This window comes from Diospyros lotus, chromosome 7, assembly GCF_014633365.1.
Source record: "Diospyros lotus cultivar Yz01 chromosome 7, ASM1463336v1, whole genome shotgun sequence".
Lineage (NCBI taxonomy): Eukaryota > Viridiplantae > Streptophyta > Magnoliopsida > Ericales > Ebenaceae > Diospyros > Diospyros lotus.
The window spans coordinates 34,081,761-34,102,812 of record NC_068344.1 but is presented as its reverse complement, the minus strand read 5'-3'; the positions used below and the strand labels follow the sequence as shown (position 1 = coordinate 34,102,812).

Genomic DNA, 21,052 nt, shown 5'->3' with positions numbered 1-21,052 from the left:
TGGATAAATGATCAAATTTTAACTTACCAATCTTTCTTTTGTATTCAAAACCACATCTTCTGTAGTACACCATTATATCCCATGTCGGGTCTACAAATTTTACCAAATTTTTAGTGGAAAATGAATGTTACAGAACAAGAAGGAATACAATGTTGCAAATTTGCTATTTATTGAATACAAGCCTCAGAGCTACAACAGAATGCGGTACTACAACCGGAGGCCCCTATTATTGCTTCAAATCTGTTTTTGCTTCTTCCTTCTACAAGGCTACAAAGAATTTTTACAACCAAAGAAGCTGCATGTCTGCCTATAACTGTACTGGATACAGCGAATGCTAGTTTCATGTATACCATGTCATTTCAACGGGTCCCAGATCCCGACAGGTAAGACTGCGCCAGTGAGAAGCAGGACTCCTTCTGCTTCTTATATTCGTTGTATCGCAGGAAGAAGTAGCTGAGATAATCAAAATCTATTGGAGACATCTTGGCCTGTGAACATTGAGCATAAATAGGTTTCAGAAAACCCTTTTCTTCTTGTATTTAGGAAACTGAAATGCAATGCTTGGAAAACAGAAAAGTACCTGGATGAGAGCCCACAATGCCCAATACAAGTGTGAAGCTAACCTGTAACTGTTTGTCTCAACGTAGAGCGCCTCGATATCTTTGTCAGACACCTGCGGTTAAGAACAGCTCTCTCTTCTTAACTAGTTCTTCATTTAAAGGAACTTCCTCACATGCAAACATACGAGCTTTCTATTCAATGCTGTCAGATGCAATATGATGGTCCTAGACTCCAAGTAGCAACCATAAAGTCACAGCTATCATAAATTTCTGTTTTTCATTTTGGTACCTTTGTTTTTGACATATATATTTGATGACAGACATACAGACTTAGCAGGAAAAAAGAAATTAGGCAGAGCCAAGTCCATGCCTGTTTCATTTATTAGTTGCAATGATAAACATGGTAGGTACGTCTAATCTCTGAGCCCAATCAAGAATGACACCCAATGAAAAACAAGTAATCTTGGTCCAAAAGGTGAAATCGTTCACCCCGGGCGCCCCCGACACCCGGCCCGACAGGACATGGGGGGAGGTTAATCATGGTGACACAGCCAGACGTAGTGGCTAGACCCGGGCTCACCGCGCACAAAGAGCTCCCCTCACTTTGGAGAGAGATATCCCCACACTGCGGCTTGCGAGACTCGATCATCGGTCTTGGTCCAAGATTCACCACAGAAGGCACTTTGTGCCCCCCTTCTTGACCAACTGGGCTGCCCATGCGAGCAGAAAAAAAAAATCTTGCTATGATAACAAATTGCATTACTTCTATTTTAGCCACACAAAAAAAACAAACATACAAACAAAATGCATTACTTGTGTCTAAATTGTTAAAGATGCAAAAAGAAATGGCAATATTCTAATTAGGTAGCGTTTGTTAAAATGAATAAGATAAGATTGTATCAAAATAAGGTTGAAATATTTTTCAAACCAAGTTATGGAATGGTTTTTCAAACCAAGATATGGAATGGTCAAGATAAGACTTACAAACATTTCAAGATTTTTATCAAACTGCAATTTTTTTTAAAATGTACTGGATGACATACGCATCTTCTTATTTGTCAGGTCCAAAATATGTTTATCTTGAAGGGAAGAGTGATAATCATATCTAAAAAATGTTAGATAAGAAATTATGTGACTTCTTTTTCAATGGTCGCCATATAAGTTTAACAAATACATTAAAAATGACAAAAATCTCGAATATTTTCCATATCTTACCTTTTTCAATCTATATGTTAATTAACCAACACTAACCTAATAAATATCGTCCTCCAAAACTTTGAGCAAAGCATCAAACCTAAACTCCCCATCAGGTCCAACCAATATCTACATTTAGCACTCTCTAGTTACTTTATGTAATAAACTTCATGAAACATCTGAAAGCCAAAGAGACCACAGTATTCTAAATATCAACCTCCAAAACCTGATAAAAAAAAAATCAAATCTGAACTCATCATGTCCAACCAATATCTACATTGAGCACTGCCTGGTTAATTTATGTAATATATCTCATGAAAGATCTGAAAGCCACCTGAACCAAATCCAGTCAACACAGATATAAGGGTAAATAAAAGAAAATTTTTAAAAATATATAAATCTCATATTTTGTAGATTTACAATAGTCACAAACTTTCATTCTACTAGGTGAGGTCATATTTTGTAAATTTGATAGGAGAAAAAAGAAAAGAATTTAGAAAATATTATTTCAACCAAAAACTATATCTCCACTTAATTAAAGAAATTTTGGAAGGAAAATTTATATTTAAAGTTAGGTACTCTTATCTAATATTTAATATAAGATACAAGAAATCTTTAAATCTACGTAAATGACCAACACTTAGATATCAAACAAAAGTCCCGCAGCTTTCTCTTCACTTTATCTTGTAAAAAGAAAGCACCCCTGAGGTTTGATAAAAAGATAAGACACCCCTAACATTTGAAAAATGACACTGACCTCTCCTAATTTATAACTCTTAACTACACTTTTCCCCTATTATTGTTAACATTGTTAATATGATGAAAATACCCTTGCATTTTCTCTCTATCTCCCTTTATCCTCTTTTGTCTGGTGAACTAACCAAAATTTGATAGTTTGTCGATCTCTTCCTCTCTCCAGTTAAACGATAGCTGAACCATCATCAAACTAGAGAGAGAGCTAGATTCCAGCTAGTTTGCCAAACAAGGAGAAAAGAGAAAGGGAGAAAAAATGTGATGATATTTTTGTCATTTAAAATTTTTAACATTTGAGAAGTAATGATAGAGGGAAAGTATAGTTAAAGTTGTTAAGGAACCTCTATCATTTCTCAAATGTTAGGGGATGTCTTTGTCTTTTTATCAAACCTCAAGGGTGTTGAGTGTAATTTACCCACCAAAAAAAAAAAATACTTTATCATCCTTCTTTATCTTTATTTTCCATCCTTCCTTTGTTTAACCTCTAACAAACATAGAATAGAAGTCAGAATCTAATAAGGACACTTACAACCCAACAAAAAGATCAAGTTGCAACAAACAAGACAAGTCCCTTTGCCCTATATATAATATATAAGTATGGGGCTTTAACTTCTTCTACCTAGGCAAATGCACATCTAGAGCAACTGAGGAAAATATTACACTTTGCACTCGTTCAATTTGAAACCCAAGAATTATGTTTAGAGAATGCACAACCAGTGCAAATTGGACGAGTTTGAATATCTACATACCGCATAAGGTTTTTCAGGTTCTAAATAATGCCTGAAGAAATGATGCTGCTCATCTTTACTTGGATATCTACATGAAGACCATGTTCAAAAATCAATAGTCTATTATATGATTATCATAATAGAAAAGGATGGAAGAGAAAGGAAGATATCATACAAGCTATAGTCACAATCATAGCCAGCATATTCGTTGAAGTGATTTCCAATATCAAAACCTCTGTAATTGTATGATCCATACTCAAAATCAATTAAATAGAGTTTATCTGGATGTCAATCAACAAAGACGGGGGTCAATAAGCAAAGTGAGAATATACATTGGCTAATCATAATAAGATAATGAGGAAAAAAATAAGATAATGAGAAAAAACAATTATTATGGTGTTTCTTTTCATGTTTACTAGACAAGATTCTACTTTCATCTGCATTCATTGAATCAGATACCTATATTTTGGATATAGTTGTCAATTCCCTGTCAAATGGCATATAGTTCTTATTAGTATATTATGTAGTTATCAATGCATTTTGATGTTTTATTCAAATTTATCATTATAGATCATATTATTAAATATACATATATATACATACACAATTTTATAATAAATTTAATCTACAAAACATAATATTACCTATTTTCACTATTGTCCAATGGTGAATTATTTCCTAATAGTATCAAACATATGCATTTACAAAAAACACAACTATAAATCAACAAAGACGGGGTCAATAAGCAAAGTGAGAATATACAGTGGCTAATCATAATAAGATAATGAGAAAAAACAATTGTTATGGTGTTTCTTTTCATGTTTACTGGACAAATTCTACTTTCATCTGCATTCATTGAATCAGATACCTATATTTTAGATATAGCTGTCAATTCCCTGTCAAATGGCATATGGTTCTTATTAGTATATTATGTAGTTATCAATGCATTTTGATGTTTTATTCAAATTTATCATTATATATCATATTATTAAATATATATATATATATACATACACAATTTTATAATAAATTTAATCTACAAAACATAATATTACCTATTTTCACTATTGTCCAATGGTGAATTATTTCCTAATAGTATCAAACATATGCATTTACAAAAAAACACAACTATAAATCTTTTCAATATTCCTCATTTATTTTTTAACAAGTGCTAATCAAATTTACGTTATGGTTTGGTAGTTCTTTTCCATGACCTTTTGGTTTCCCTTTAAACATGATAGAGAATTTTTTTGTCTTCCTAACAACTAAAGAATTAAGTTCTAAAGGTTCAATCAAATAGAATATGTACATAATCAAAGAAAGCTACAGAGCATAGAACACCTTTTACGACCTAAATGAGCCAAATTTTAGTTAATATAACAACAACAACATATCCAGCCTTTATCCCACTATGTGGGGTCGGCTACATGAATTCTAGACCCAAATTTTAGTTAATATGCTACAAAATTTTATTTTAAATTAGAAAATGTGAAATAAATTAGAAAATTATAAATGACCAGTATGTATCAATACAAATTTTATGTATTACATCTTTATATCAATACACATGGCAGTATAGTATATGGCTCAATTTGTACCCTCTCTACCCAATATGATGTGCATTGACTAGTAGTACCAATTGATATAACGATACAGCATTCACATCCAAAAATTGTCTACTTCTCAATGTTTAATAAGCTTAGGCAATGCTAAAGACTTGACACATTATGTGTATGTTTATGGAACCTGACATATAAGCTTAGGCATACATCATAATGACTAGTAAACTCTATGTACCCACAATTCCATTTCTAAAATCATGATGGTTTTAGAAAACTCTAAAAATCTTATGATGTAACCTTTCCTCACAATTTTAGAAACGCATACCTCACAATTTTGTACTATTTATCAATGCTCTTAGAGCCCATATTTCAACAACAATATCAAGTCACTCACTGATATTGAAATAGATTGACAGAATTCAGATAAATACTGCACATTAAATTCGTAATTAAATTAGATGACTTAATGGCTAATACTTCTCCTTTTCATTGGACCACATTTCCAAGTTTGCATTTACCCTTCTGGAACCATGTATCTACCAAAGTGAACAACATGGTGGATCTGAGCAGATATATCATCTTTGTCTTGGTAAGGTTTCTTTGTGTCGGGAAACCATAGAACTATATATATATATATAGTAAGTTAACCTTATCACCTTCAAATCTACATCTAAAACACGATACCAATTCCAGAAAGAGAGTTAACCAAACAAGATAGAGGAGCATTAGTAAACTTTTAAGCAACAAAGCTTCCTTTGAACTGTGTATATGGTCAACCCTACATAAAATGGGGTGTAGGAACTTAACTTTACAACATGAAGAATAAAGGCATGGTTTGTACATTTTGGATATGGAGTGAGAACAAGAATACAACCAGTAAAACTGGAATATATAGTGGTTCTCTAACCAGGGTAAAACAAATATTGCAGCATTAAGCTATTGTGTGTACCTTCTTCATCATTAAACATAATATTTCCAGAAAGCAAGTCATTGTGTGCAAAAACCACAGGAGCATCAAAGTGAACCGTCAATTCCTGTTTGACAATCGCAAGATAACAATTACAAGTGTTACAAAATTCAATCGAATACAAATCATGATCAAATCATCAATCACACACGAACACATAATTTTACGTGGAAAACCCAAATTGAAAAAATCACGGGCAAAAAGAACAAAATATCATTAAAAAAATAACTACTAATACAAAAGTGATATTGCCACACCAAAATATCACTAAAATGATAGCAACTAATTCTAGAGTATTGGGCACCTATTTATAGATCTAAAATCATCTATAGATGTACACAAAAAATCATATCCTAATTAGAAAATAATTCATGAGAATATTACTCTAGATGAGATAAATCTCACTCAAAATCAAATTTGACAACATCATAATCACAATCAAATTCGAAATTCTAATCACGATCAAATTAAGAATCACAATCTCAACCAAATTTGAATTTCGAGTCACAATTATAACAAACTCCACCTTAACGCGAAATTCAAATATGAAATTATTCAAAATTCTTTCTTCCAACAAAATCACGGAGAATTACGTCCTGATTGGGAATACCACCCAAATCCACACAAAGTTTATTGTAGTGGATATCTTCAGCTCCACTTAAAGCATAGGCATCCATCAGCAGTGGCTTCGAAAATGGTCAAACAAAAACACAGAAACGGTCGCTCGTGGAGACAAAATCGACCAATAATGGCGATTGGAACTGGGCTCTCGGTGGTGGTCGAATGGCGAAAGACCGATGGTGAGAGGAACTATCGATGGCAAAAGGAAAGCAGATCTCGTCAACGGTTGGCGACGAGGAAGACTAGGTTGTTTGTGGCGACTATGAAGGCGACCGTCGACGGCAGCAATGATGGCGGGGGCGATCGATGGTGGCGACGGCTAAACAGAGGCGGAGGCAAGAGGCGACAACTACTAGGAACCCTAGCCAAAATATGGTGCAAAAGTTGCAAATCCAACGGCTGAGGTCTACCAAACATTAATGGTTTGATCCAACATCTCTGATATCACTTTGTTATGAAATTGGATCGAACACAAATCACGATCAAACCATCAATCACATACATGAACACAAAATTTTACGTGGAACACCCAAATCGAGAAAAATCACGGGTAAAAAGAACAAAATATCACTAAGTAAATAATTGTTAATACAAAAGTGATATTGCCACACCTAAATATCACTAAGATAATATTGCCACAACTAATTCCAGAACATTGGACACCTATTTATAGACCTAAAATCATCTATAGATGTACACAGGAAATCATATCCTAATCAGAAGATGATTCATGAGTTCCTCCAGATAAGATAAATCTTACTCAAAATCGAATTTGACAACATCATAATCACAGTCAAATTAGGAGTCCCAATCTCAATCAAATTTGAATTTTGGGTCACAATTATAACAAGTAATCAACAAAAATCAGCATCATTAATCCTAACAGAAAAGGAACTGCTGAAATTAACAGGGAAAAGAAAAGAAATTTGCCTCATTTGCCAAGAGCAGATTTATTCCATGAACCCTGTTCTTCATTCTGAATGTGCAACTTCAAGACTAAAATTGTGGGAAGAATAAAAAGAATAAGCAGAAGAATGGTTGGACCTAGATGACGCAACGTGTAGCGCGAATGTGAAAAAAACACATCAAAATAAACTCTTTAAAGAACGAACTTCAATGGCCGAAACTTGACTTTCAAGAAGATGCAAAAACAAGACTGTTTTGTTAAGAAAACCCAAATAGATTGCTGAAATTTAATTAAGAAAAACTTGATTACAAACTCTAGATTCTAAGTATATTTATAGTGTTTGGCTAACCCAAATCCATCTAATATTTGGAAAACAAAATCCAACTAGAATTCTAATAAAAATAAATCCTAAATAAAAGTCAACTAGAATCCCAATAAAAATAAAACCCTAATCAAACATGAAGTAGAATTCTAAATCAAGTAGAAACATGAAATAGAATCCTAAATCAAGTAGAAATATAAAGTAGAATCCTAAATTAAGCAGAATTCTAAAACTTAATAAGTATTAAAATAACATTATGGCACTACTATTTTGGTGATACTATTCCTGTTTGGTTGGGTCGGCCTTGGTCCGAGTCTTGATTGGTGACCGCATCATTCACCTTCACTTGAGAAAAAATTCGACCTCGAATTTTGATCATGTTTGGACAAATCCACATCCGGTAAGTATGAAGAGAGATTAGCCACATTGAATGTTTGGAAATACCCATCTGATTAGGCAAATCCACAACATAAGCATTATCATTGGTTTTCTTGGGAATCTTGTAAGGACCATACTTCTTTGGCTTAAACCTGTTCTACTTTCCTTCGTTCCTTCTTCAAGAATATCATGACTTCATCTCCAACCGCAAATACTTTGTGCTTCCTATGCTTGTCAGCTGCTGCCTTGTACTTCTTATTCGCCTCGTGCAACTTTTGCTTGACATCTTCCTGAACTGCTTGAACGTGTTCGGCTAAGTCACTAGCTGCAACACTGAAACCTGGTACCTTTGGCAATTTTACCAAATCTAATGCATGATTAGGAACTTTCATGTATACGATAAAGAATGGTGATCTTCTTGTTGAGCTATGCACGGCGTTGTTGTAGGCAAATTCCGCTTGAACTATGACTAGGTCCCATTGTCTTGGCTTATCTTTGCAAACACTACGAATCAGATTTCCTAAGGTACGATTCACCACCTCTGTCTGTCTATCAGTCTGGGAATGTGCTGTGCTACTGAAATTCAAAGATGAATCGAACATTCTCCACAAGGTAATCAAGAAGTGACTCAAAAACCTTGTATCACGATCCGAAGTAATAGTTTTAAGGACTCCATGTAGTCTAACAATCTCCTTGAAAAACAGTTTGGTTGTAGCTACTGCATTTGCCGTCTTCTTACATGGGAGAAAGTGCGCCATCTTGGAAAACATGTCAACCACTACAAAAACAGAATCCATACCTCGTTGGGTTCGTGGTAGACCCAACACAAAGTCCAAAGACAAATCTTCCCAAATAGCATTAGGAACAGGCAATGGCATGTAGAGACCGGCGTTAGAAGAGTGCCCCTTAGCTATTTGACATATATAACACCTCGCCACAATAATAGAAATATCTCTCCTTGCTCTTGGCCAATGATACCTTCCCATAACAGCTTCAATAGTTTTGTCTCTACCAAGATGCCCTGCTAAGCCACCACCATGCAAATCCCGAATAATTTTCTCACGAAGAGATGTGCAAGGGATGCACAATTGATTTCCCTTCATGAGAAACCCATCATGCACATAGAAATCTTCTGATGGTTGCTGAGACATGCATTGTTCCCTCACATGTTTAAAATCCTCGTCTGTCGCATATAATTCTTTCAAGCACTCAAACCCAACAATGTCAACACTAAGGGTCTTTGATCAAATCCACACGCCTATTCAAAGTGTCCGCCACTCGATTATGCTGTCCCGACTTATGCACAATTTTATATGGAAATTTATCAATAAAAGCAGACCATCTAGCATGCATATCACTTCTCAATTGTCTTTGGCTACTCAAGTACTTAAGAGCTTGGTGATCCGTGTAAAGAACAAATTCTTTGGCAATCAAGTAATGTTCCCATGTCTTAAGAGCCCTCACCGCTGCATAAAATTCTTTATCATAAGTAGACCACTTTCTTCTGGCTTCACACAACTTCTCACTGAAAAATGCAATTGGTCTCTTCTCTTGGGACAACACAGCACCTATACCCAATCCACTCGCATCACACTCAACCTCAAACAATTTGTCAAAACTTATCAAAGCTAAGACAGGAGCGGTACATAATTTCTCTTTTATCAAGGTGAAACTTTGCTCTTGTTCTTCACCCCAATGAAATTTTCCTTTCTTTAAACACTCAGTAATTAGAGCCACAATACTACTAAAGTGTTTGATAAACCGCCTATAAAAAGTTGCTAACCCATGGAAACTTCGCACATCACCGACATTTTTAGGGGTTAGCCACTCTCTAATAGCTCGTACTTTTTCCTCATCTACCTTTACGCCCTCTTTGCTTATAACAAAGCCCAAGAACAACAAGCTCTCACTCATAAAAGTACACTTCTTCAAATTAGCATAAAGTTTGTTTTCCCTCAACACACTCAACACATCTCGAATATGCCCCTCATGCTCGTTAATAGACTTATTGTATATCAAAATATCATCAAAATATACCACAACGAATTTACCAATGAAAGGGCGTAATATTTGATTCACTAATCTCATGAAAGTGCTTGGTGCATTGGTTAGTCCAAAGGGCATGACTAACCACTCAAACAACCCATCTCTCATCTTGAAAGCTGTCTTCCACTCATCTCCAGGTCGAATTCTGATTTGATGATAACCACTTCTACGATCAATTTTGGTAAAAATCACAACCCCATCAAGTTGATCAAGCATGTCGTCGAGCCTAGGAATTGGAAATTTGTACCCAATAGTAATTTTGTTGATGGCTCTACTATCAACACACATCCTCCAACTCCCATCTTTCTTTGGTGTCAATAATGCTAGCATTGCACATGGACTCATGCTAGTCTAAATGTGCCCTTTTCTCAACAATTCCTCTACCTGCTCACGCAAAATCTCATTCTCTCTAGGACTCATCCTGTAGTGTGGTAGGTTAGGCAAGTTAGCACCAAGAACCAAGTCAATGTGGTGTTGAATATCTCTCATAGGAGGTAGCTCATTAGGCAACTCCTCAAGAACCACATCATGAAATTCCTCCAACAATCCCTGCACCTCCACTGGAATTTGATTCACCTTCAGTGGCTCATTCACACTCTCTCCCTTGATAACCAATAAGTAAACCTCTCGAGTATCCTTACACTCCCTCACAAACTCAATGTGTTTATGTGTAATGGTAAGAACATTTCGCCCCTCCACTTTATAAGTTTTGGTTTGATTCTTTTCCACTATGGGTAACAAAGTATAACGCACGCCTTCTTTCTCAAGCTAATATGTGTTCTTCCTACCCGAGTGCTTAGCATCCACATCAAATTGCCAAGGCCCCCCAAATAAAATATGGCAAGCATCCATATCAACAATATCACAATAGACTTCGTCGGAGTACTTACCAATAGAGAAAGGCACCCTGCAACGTTCATCCACATGTATGCCACCAACTTCTTTGATCCATCCAATCATGTAAGGGCTTGGATGTGTTTCAGGAGTTAACTACATCTTTGCCACCACGTCTCTTCCTATGATGTTCTCCTGACTTCCACTATCAATAATCAACTCAAAGATTTTTTTCTTTCACCGTACACCTCATGCGAAAAAGCTTATGCCGTTGAGTAGTATCTTTATTCTTTTGAGATAGCATTAACTTCCTCACTACACAGGTATATTGCCCATGTCCATAATCTTCTTCGTCATCCTCCCCATCAGGCTCGCAATATACTTCTTCTTCAGCAACATCTTCCTCTTCCCTTTCTACAATGTTAATTGTTTTTCTCCTTAGGCAATCACTAGATCGATACCCAACCTCATTGCACTTGAAACATTTTAAAAGAATAGGCTTTGCATAAGGATTAGGGGATTTTGGAAGATTAGAAGTAGTACTTCGAATGTTTCCCCCCGTTGTAGCCTTATTAGGGTTGACTGTATGGGGTGGATTGGAGAGTTGTGCTCCCTGAACCGACTTACTTTTATCAAAAGCTGCTTGTTTATTTTTATTCCCACTATACTAATGATAGTTGTCACTACGAGCTCTCTCACTCAACATTAACTCAGCCTTTAAAGCTAAGTTCTTTGCTTCTTGCACACTCAGAACCATCTGAACCCCAATTTTATCACGAATAGCAAGCTTCAATCCATTCAAGTAACGAGCTGCTTGTTGATTGTCACTTTCTGACAATTGGTTTCTCTCCGCCAATCACAGAAACTCAGAGGTATATTCATTCACACTCTTTATTCCCTGTGCACATCTTTGATAAGCTTTAAACATATATTGTTCATAGTCAGGGGGTAAAAACCTACCTCTTAACAGCTGCTTCATTCGTCTCCATGTCTAAACTGGCTGTAGGCCTTCCCTCAATCTCGTTTCTCTTAATCGCTCCCACCAAACAGATGCACCACCCTTCAACCTGTAAGCCACTAACTTTACTTGTCGTTCATCTGGGATCTCCTTGTATTCGAAAAAACGGTCAACCTCAATGATCCAATCCAGGAACCCCTCAATATCAAGATCTCCACTAAAGGTAGAAATATCAACTTTTAGTTTATACTCATCGTTGCCCCAATGGTTGTGCTGATGCGCATTCTTCCTAACCCCTCTACCACCAGGGTTAGCTATTGCTCGACCAAAATCATCTTCATCGCTATCTTCAATCACTGGTCTTCTAGGATTAACAAGGACATGATTAATGGGTGGTCTTCCCGCTCCGCCTTGATTCACCCCATTATTCAGGTTCCTGTCATCATCAATTCGTAGTAAGGTGCCCAATTGGTTGCTAAGTTGCTCCAATCACTGCTGGATAGTACGAGTTACTTCCCGTTGTTCTTCGATTGCTCTCCAAACTGCGAACAACCCATGATCACCGTCACGAGACTGGTTGCTACCGTTACCTTCAAGATTGGCCATCTGATTGGTTGATTAACCACTCTGATACCACCTGACGCAGCGTGTAGCGCGAGTGTGAAGAAAACACACCAAAATAAACTCTTAAAAGAACAAACTTCAATGGCCGAAACTTGACTTTCAAGAAGATGCAAAAACAAGATTATTTTGCTAAGAAAACCCAAATAGGTTGTTGAAATTTGATTAAGAAAAACTTGATTACAAACTCTAAATCCTAGGTATATTTATAGTGTTTGGCTAATCCAAATCCATCTAATATTTGGAAAACAAAATCCAACTAGAATTCTAATAGAAATAAATCCTAAATAAAAGTCAACTAGAATCCCAATAAAAATAAAATCCTAATCAGACATGAAGTAGAATCCTAAATCAAGTAGAAACGTGAAATAGAATCCTAAATCAAGTAGAAATATAAAGTAGAATCCTAAATCAAGTAGAATTCTAAAACTTAAGAAGTATTAAAATAACATTATGGCACTACTATTTTGGTGATACTATTCCGGTTTGGTTGGGTCAACCTTGGGCCGAGTCTTGATTGGTGATCGCATCACTGGACGAGACCAGAGAGACAGAGATTTTAACAAGCAGAATCAACAATTTATTTTATTCAAAATCAACAAGCTGGTTTTCTGATTACATCCTAAGCCTATTTGTAGGCTGAAACTAAAAGATAATTCAACCCTCAAAACAGATCTTTCTAAAATAAAAGACAAAGTCTAAATAAACCTTATCAAAAATAAATTCTAACTCCTACTATCAGATTAAAGTTTAGCCATTCTAATCTCTCATCAAAAATCCCAACTGAAACAAGAAAACTTTTTAAGACCACAAAAATAAGTAAACTGCCAATCATAGAAAGAGGCAAAAATGAGCCCAAGCAACCAAATCCAAACTTCATGCGCACAATGAGTGCATTTCTACTGCAATTGATTAATCACTGTCTCTTTCTCAATCTCCATGTCCGTTCACTTATGTAAGAATCTCATAATAAGGCATCCGAGCAATAAAAACTCAGCAATGCCAGTCATATGAACATGTGCATCTACAACGGTCTGAATCCTATAATTGTCATGGGAGTTTGCAATACAGACTAACATCCATGCGTGTAAAGAGGATGCCGCTAATTGAAATCTGTACAGCAACTACAGTGGAATTTTACTTTGTTATCTGGATTCTCTGGCCTAGTCTCCTGTCCCTTTGAACAGTAAATATGCACAATATTATCAAGGGAAGAAAACTATCCAACAGGTATTCAGATGTATCAGCAAGTTGAAATGAATTGTCTATAAATGACCACAAAGCTGCCACAAGAATATTTCACAAGACTCATTCAGCAGACATGACAGATTACCATTTTTAGTACCATTTCCTAATAAAGAAAGAAATGCAATAGTATAACACCATTATAAAAAAAAAGTCATGCCAAGAGCAACTACCTTGAGCTTCATAAGTTCGGTATGAACTTCTTCAAATGAAATTGTTTCATATATCTTCTGCTTCTCACTATCATCAAATGCAAGAGTGGATGCTGCAATAATAGGCATTCACTTCAACATGAGAGGAAAAAAAAACATGAAGTGGATGAGTGCTCTACTATAATCATACTACACAGCTGAGATCCTTATTCTTTACTATCACAGTTATAAGTACAAGCATGAGCAACCACCACCATGTATAGACAGCTAGTTATTAATCAGAAAATAACCTTTTTGAAAGAACTTGAAAGCATCATTCCACAGCTGAGGTTCTTTGGAGCCTGGAATTTCCACCTGATGGAACTTATGGAGCTGCTTTGCAATTTCTGCAGCCAGCTTGGGCTTTCTCATGTCTGTCAAGAATATAAGATCCATCAACTGAAGATCCTTGATCATCAGAATTTTCAGGAATATATTTGTAATGACCACATAAAAAGAACTTGAGATAACTTGTTCTTAATAAATGCAGTTTCCATGTTAATTAAAAAAAATCTGCTTCCGTTACTGAGACCCTCCACTTTAGAATAATGTGTCACAGCACATCAACAAGGAAATATTAGGAGTTCCACATTTAAGAACTTTGAATCATGTTAGTATAAGCTTTGGAGTGACTAACAGGTAAGGAGAACATTGTGGATTTAGTCCCTCATGCATTAAGCTCTCTTTTAACAGAGCCAAACATCTTTGTTATCTGTAAGAGTCCAGAGCAATTAGAGATAGGGGTGTTAAAAATTCAAAAGAGTAAAAGATTCAAAAGGACACACGAACAAAACCAAACCAAACCATCATTCTATGAGTTAGATTGGCTCAATTCCTTGGGTCTCAACATGAGCATACCAACTAGGTTGGTTTGGGTTTTGCATAGGCACTCACTAACCTAAGCGACCCAAATACCATTCTTATGTATAGTATAATAGTGCATCAAATTTTTATATCATGCGCTACTTTGAAGAATGGTTAATTATCCTGTTAGGCAACATTCGCTTCTGTATGATTTGAAGTTGTTTGGAATTATTTTTGTTTACCTATATTGTGTATGTAGCTTAAAGAAAACTATGGTGGATAAGCATTTTTGAAATTGTCTTTTTAATTGCATTGTGTGTGTGAGAGAGAGAGAGAGAGAAATTCCAAAGGTGCGTGCGTGTGTGTGTGTGTGTGTACCACCTTCACATCTATTCATCAAAATTGTTTCCATCTAACAAAGGAAGTAAAAGACTATAGTAGTTTTTTATTTTTTGTCTGTGCTAGATATTGCTTTTTATTGGAATCTAATTCTTATTACTACCTTTGCAATTTAATCTCAATTTTCTACTTACCTTTGCATGACAGGACGTGAACAAATGAGTTACTTAAAGAAGGGTGTCCCTAATGCACTAGGCTCTCCACTTTGCAAGGATCAAAGAAGGGTTGTTTTTGTATATAGTCTTACCCTTGCTTTTCAAATAAGCCATTTCCATAACTCAACCCTGTTACCTACTGATCACGAAGGAGCAAACCAAATAAACCTCAGTTTTCTTAAGATGGTTCAATTCAGTTCAAATGGCTTAATGGTTCTGTTCTGGGTCCAAGAGTTGGGAAGTGATCTAGATTAGGTTGATCCCAGATTAGAGGTCAACCTGAAAGTCCAACCTATGAACAGCCCTAATTATATACACCATACAACAAGTTAGCTGTTAACCATTAAAGGCAAGCAACCTCATACCAGTTGGAGCATGGAAGTGGTTGAAGCCTTTATCATGCAAAATTACATAATCGTTTATGCACATCCAAACACACCCAATGTTTGGATGGGATTACATAGGATCCAATCATGTAAAGCAATACTTTGCTAAGGGATTTTTCAGTTCTTGTATAGTTGACTGGAGCATTTGTTTCAACATCGATCTTTTTTTTTTTTTCCTTCTTTTTTTTTTTTTTTTTTGGGGGGGGGGGGGGGGGGTGTTACAGTAAAGGGTAATGGGGGGTCACTTGAACAAACCGTTACAGTCTCTAACTTCTAGGAAACCAAAATAAGGATGGAACCTCAATGAGTTTGAACTATAGCTTGAAGCCAACCCACCAAGATGCAAGTTAGTTCAGAGCCTTCAGGGCACAACTAATGCATGGAAATTAACTATATCACAATCATTTTACTGCATCATCCTTCAATATATCACAATAAACCCCCCACAAAATCATCAGGACATTGAAGCTCATTTTGAAGTTCACCAGCTACAGTAAAGAATCTCAGTAGATTCTCAATTAATTTAGCTTTTTTTTTCCCCTGTTTTCCCAATAATAACATATGCATCAAAGGTCATATTATCATATAGGTTGCATACAAATAATATCCAATTTATCAAAGAACTCCCTTGGAGAATCTCACTCAAAAAAAAAATTATCTCAACAAAGACTTACCAAGTGGGGTCAGTGTGTGTGCATTTATAAATGATTGCACCATGCCATTTCCAAAAACTCCAAGCAACTTGGCACCAAATCCTGCAGCTGAGAGGTACCCAATGGCCTACACAAAATATGAGGTATACAATTGAAGAGGGAATCAAGAAATTGAAATCATGTAGCATACTCTGACTGAGAGAAGAGGAAGTCAACAGGGTCTAGTGTGGAATGGTTGGATAAAACATAAGAAAACACCATCTACTTCACAATGTCATTGCAAAAGGTTTCAACTTTGGGCTCAAACAGGGAAAATGCAGAAAGCAGTGAACTCGTATCCAAGTTTTGCACAAGCTGTTGTTCTTTTCCCAAGTTATCATACAATTTCATTTCATTGTGTGCAAAGCAAGTGCAAGTACTCTTAAATCCTGAAAAAAGTTGACAAGATATTTATCTCAAATAAAAAATGCTTCAATCATTTAGCAAAAAATAAAATGCTTCACTCAGTGATCCAATCATTAAAACTCCACATATCTCCCAAGTCCTGTGATTTTCTAACATCATATTACTGCACCTATGATACCACAATGACCGTTTACAAGAGATAATAAGGCCAGGAAAAAAATACTCCACATCTTGGAATAAAATATGCTATTGCATAGCTCTTTTCCATATTAATCATTGGTCTGACATTTTAAATCGCTTCCAAAGTTGAACAAGTGAGACTAAGCAGATAATGAGTAAGAAAGCAATAAACATCCATTTCTCGATACAAACATGAAACAAATTATAGAAGACAAATTAGGGTATAGATAAGATAATATATAGTTGTAAGTACTACTTCTTCTTTCTTTTCTAAACTTGTTAACTTTAAACTTCTAAAAGAAATTAAATGGATAACTCAAATAAATATATTCTAGCAAGAATCTTTGGGAGCTCACCTGCAATTCCCGTCCCCGATTGATGACGTATTCAGTGTTGGGGCCATATAGTCTAACGGTCATGTTCACCGTGTCTCCATTTTCTTCCCTGATTGACACCTTTAGTACTGCAAGGATGGAGCAGAATTTCATCAAACTCTACTGAGCAAAAGGGAATTGTTATCTGGCAACAGCAAGAAAACCCATAATATCTAGCAGGTAATTTCTATGGTCCTTAATTGCACAAAATATAAGATAGAGGCTGCGGTTTCATATAATGAATTTTGATTTAAGAATGGGAAAAGGATATTAAAAAGAGGGTAATATAATGAATAACAAAACTAATAAACAACAAAAGAAATACGCACAAAGATTCGTGATGCCTCCAGAAATAGTCGTAACAGTGAAGTGTGAATTATCCAACTTCAACCATTTCTTGAAAAGATCCTTGCAGAGATTTCTGCATATAAAATTCAAAAAAAAAAATCTTAAGAAAAATCTGGGGCAAACCAACACAATAAAGAGGAAAAGAAACATAGATTGCAAATAAATAACACAGTGCAGAGTCTCAGATTCTCCTGTCCTTCATTTGCCACCAAGGAAGCAGGGGGATAGCTTGACAAAAGGGTAATATCACAATTTATTAAATTAATTTAGCCTTCCTTGAAGATCAAAAGGAAATCCTCATTGTTCTCATTTACTTTGGACCAAAAGACATAGAATACAAGCCATCAAATCCATTTTCCTTTGCTTTCCCTCAGCCCCAGTATCTCCAAATAAAACAAAGTATTCCACAAGACTGGGTGTGATTGCAGTTAGGAAGCAAACATAGACTATACTGAACATAACATCAAATAGTAATTTACATACTTCCTTTGGCCACTATTCGAGAAGAAAACAGAAAAGACAGTCCAAAAACCAATAAATTTTGATCAATTGCCTCCATTTATATGAAAGAACTGCAAGAGGAAAAGAGAAGATCAACAAAATCCAACAGCCTAATTTGCTCAAACTGAGCTCAAAATTCTCCAAGACCAAATAGGAATAAGCTCATTGTACTCATTTTAGTATAAGTCCTTAAATCCGTTTCCCTCCACTTGCCCAGATTTCGAATTTGCGGAATAGAATTGAAATAATGAGCGACTGAGAGAAAAAGCAATTAACTGGAGATTTTCCTTGACTTGGTTTTGCAAATAAAAAGCGAGAAAGAATGAAATAAATAATAGTTTTCCTTGTTGGATTTCATAAAGAAGATGACGAGCAAGAAAAAAGAGCTATAAAAATAACGCAATCCTGAGCTACGGTGTTGTAATCAGCATGCGTAACCATATCTGTATGTACACATCTCCACGCCATAACTTGTTCAAAATAAGCTCAAAGTTCTATAAAACCAAACGGAAAACGCTCATCCTCCTCGATTCACTAATTAACCACGCAACAACGAACGAGATGTCGCAAATCCACTTCCGTACCCGTCGCCTCTGTTTCTCCGCATCCGCAATCCAACGGCGTTCAGTCACGCAGACCACATATCCGCAAGCTAATCTACCACAATTAACACGTCTACAAACAACAGATGCTCAAAATCACATATGAGTACGAGTACGAACATGATTCTAGGGCTCATTTCGGGAAGCGAAAGCGCGTGGTCGACGGTGATCGGGGACGAACGAATCTCCGAGCTTCCGTTGTTGCGAGCTCCCTCCGCTACGTCCATGGCGTTCCAGATCTTCCCTGCGCCCATTTCTCTCCCTGTATCTGTCAATTTTGGACGGATATTCCGCTGACTGCGTTAGCTTTTCAAAATGCTGAAATTCCGAAGCGCTTTGGGTTTGGGAGATTCCAATCTCCACGCTTGCCGGGAAGATCTTATTATTGTTCCGAGGAGGGAAGCTAATTTGATTTGACGAAAATGTACAGAATCATTAACATAATCCCGATAACGTCCTCGGTTATCTTACCTGTTTCAAGCGGCTAAGACGCGTAATTAAGTACAAGAAGTGTGCGTCAAAGGCGTGAGCTATAGCGTTATAAATTAGGTCGGTGATATATAGATACAAAATCAATTACTAATAATTTAAAATGTTTTATTGCCCGACATTTATCTGACCCCACCCCCTCCTTGCACGATCGCGTTGGGCAAAATGGGGGAAAAAAAAAACATTTTTCAAGCTGACTTTACTAATATCATTTCTTGTAACATATTTTATAGTTGACTTTTGATTTTTCAAGCTGATATTTATCATTTATTAACCAATATCAGCCACACACGTGGAAAACCAGTTGGTTTGACCCAGCTAGCTAATAATGGGCCCACATGAATGTCCATTCATACATTCACTAGGTCAGATTTTAGTTTGGATAATGCTATACGGCCAATGTTGTCGACAATGTGGGATATTCACGAGATTTAAACCAAATTCTCGCGATAATTTGAAGGCTAATTTTTTGCCCAATTATTTTGAATCCCCGCTCAAACTAGGAGACCCACAAATTTGCCCCCCTCTCTCTCTCGAACCTCCCTCTCCTTCTCGCTCTCGACCTCGACCTCGACCCCCCACTCTGTTTCTTCACTGCAAGCCGTCGACCTCGCCTTCTCTCTGTCGGACCTCCCCCTCTCCCTCTCGCCCTCGACTTCGACCTCCCACTCTGTCTCTTCACTGCAAGCCGTCGACCTTGCACTCTCCCTCTCGCCCTCGACCTCGACCTCCCTCTCTCTCTGTCGAGCTCGACCTCCCCATCTCTTTGCCTTCGTCACCGTGTCTCCAGCAACCGCCGGATCTGTCTGTCCTCCGCCGCCACGTTGCCTTCTCCACCAAATCTCTGCCTCTTGCTAGTCTGGATCTGATGGAAAATCTCCGGCGTCCCTAACACCGCTAGCCTCTCTCTGCCTCTCGCTGGTCTGGATCTGACGTCTCCAGAGTCCGATCCCCCTATCTCTCAGTCTCAACCTTCGGCGTACGAAGCCTCAGTGTCTCTCCACCGCGTGAAGCCTCCAGGTCCGCTTGAAGCCTCCAGGTCCTCCGTAAGTTTAGCATAAATACATATAAGTTTAATTGAAAATGTTTATGATGCACATTAATTAATTTTTCTCAGTGAATAGATTTAGTAATTTTAATTTATGATGCACATACATTTGTCTAAGTGATTAGAAAGCAAATGTTTATCCATCCAACTAGTGGACAGAATGGTGGATTTGGTGTCACATTTTGTGGTTGTGGTTGTGCATGATACCAATTTATTTTGCTAGAAATCGTAGTAAATTAATAATTACTATTACCAATTAACTTTATACTTTTGTTTTGTCAGTGTTTAATTATCAATTAGCTATTATATGTAATAGCGGAGAACACAAAAGATGAGTCTGTTATGGGGCCTCGACTATGAAAGATTTCCACATCGAGATGAATAGATTAAATTAACACAGAATGACAACACAAAAGATGAGTGTCTATTATATGCAATGGCAGTTGGCTGTTGGCAACATTGCAAATGATTCATAATTTGGTAGTTTATTTAGTTCAATGATAGGAAGGGGCAAAATGAGGAATCGCATGATTTATGCTCACAACCCCTTATGACTGGCTCAATATTTTACAAGACATCACTTGCAGATCACACAATAAAAAGATCAATTGGGTCACAGAAAAAACATGGGGAGAGAGATTGGGGGGGACGGGGAGGCTAATTATCCTTTACTTGGTTTTCATCCATTCAACCAGCATTAGCACATATGTTTATGGTGCTAACCTCCCTCTCTTCTACATGTAAAATGTGTGTTTATGTGGGCTAATTATTCTTCACATTCACTTGCTTTTCATCAAACATTGGGAAGGTTGCAGAAAAGC

At 36.6% G+C, this 21,052-nt stretch overlaps 1 protein-coding gene across 1 annotated transcript; it reads right to left on the bottom strand.

Moving 5' to 3' along the window:
* Window positions 1-8: 8 nt before the first annotated feature.
* LOC127806176 (probable ethanolamine kinase) lies at window positions 9-19,162 on the bottom strand. The gene is made up of 11 exons (XM_052343285.1): window positions 18,815-19,162; window positions 17,573-17,664; window positions 17,226-17,332; window positions 16,306-16,411; window positions 14,139-14,261; window positions 13,870-13,961; window positions 5,747-5,831; window positions 3,411-3,516; window positions 3,257-3,323; window positions 581-673; window positions 9-488 (listed from the first exon to the last, which is right to left on the bottom strand). The coding sequence occupies exons 1-11, from the start codon at window positions 18,946-18,948 to the stop codon at window positions 360-362; spliced, it is 1,134 nt and encodes a 377-aa protein (XP_052199245.1). The 5' UTR covers window positions 18,949-19,162; the 3' UTR covers window positions 9-359.
* Window positions 19,163-21,052: the final 1,890 nt, after the last annotated feature.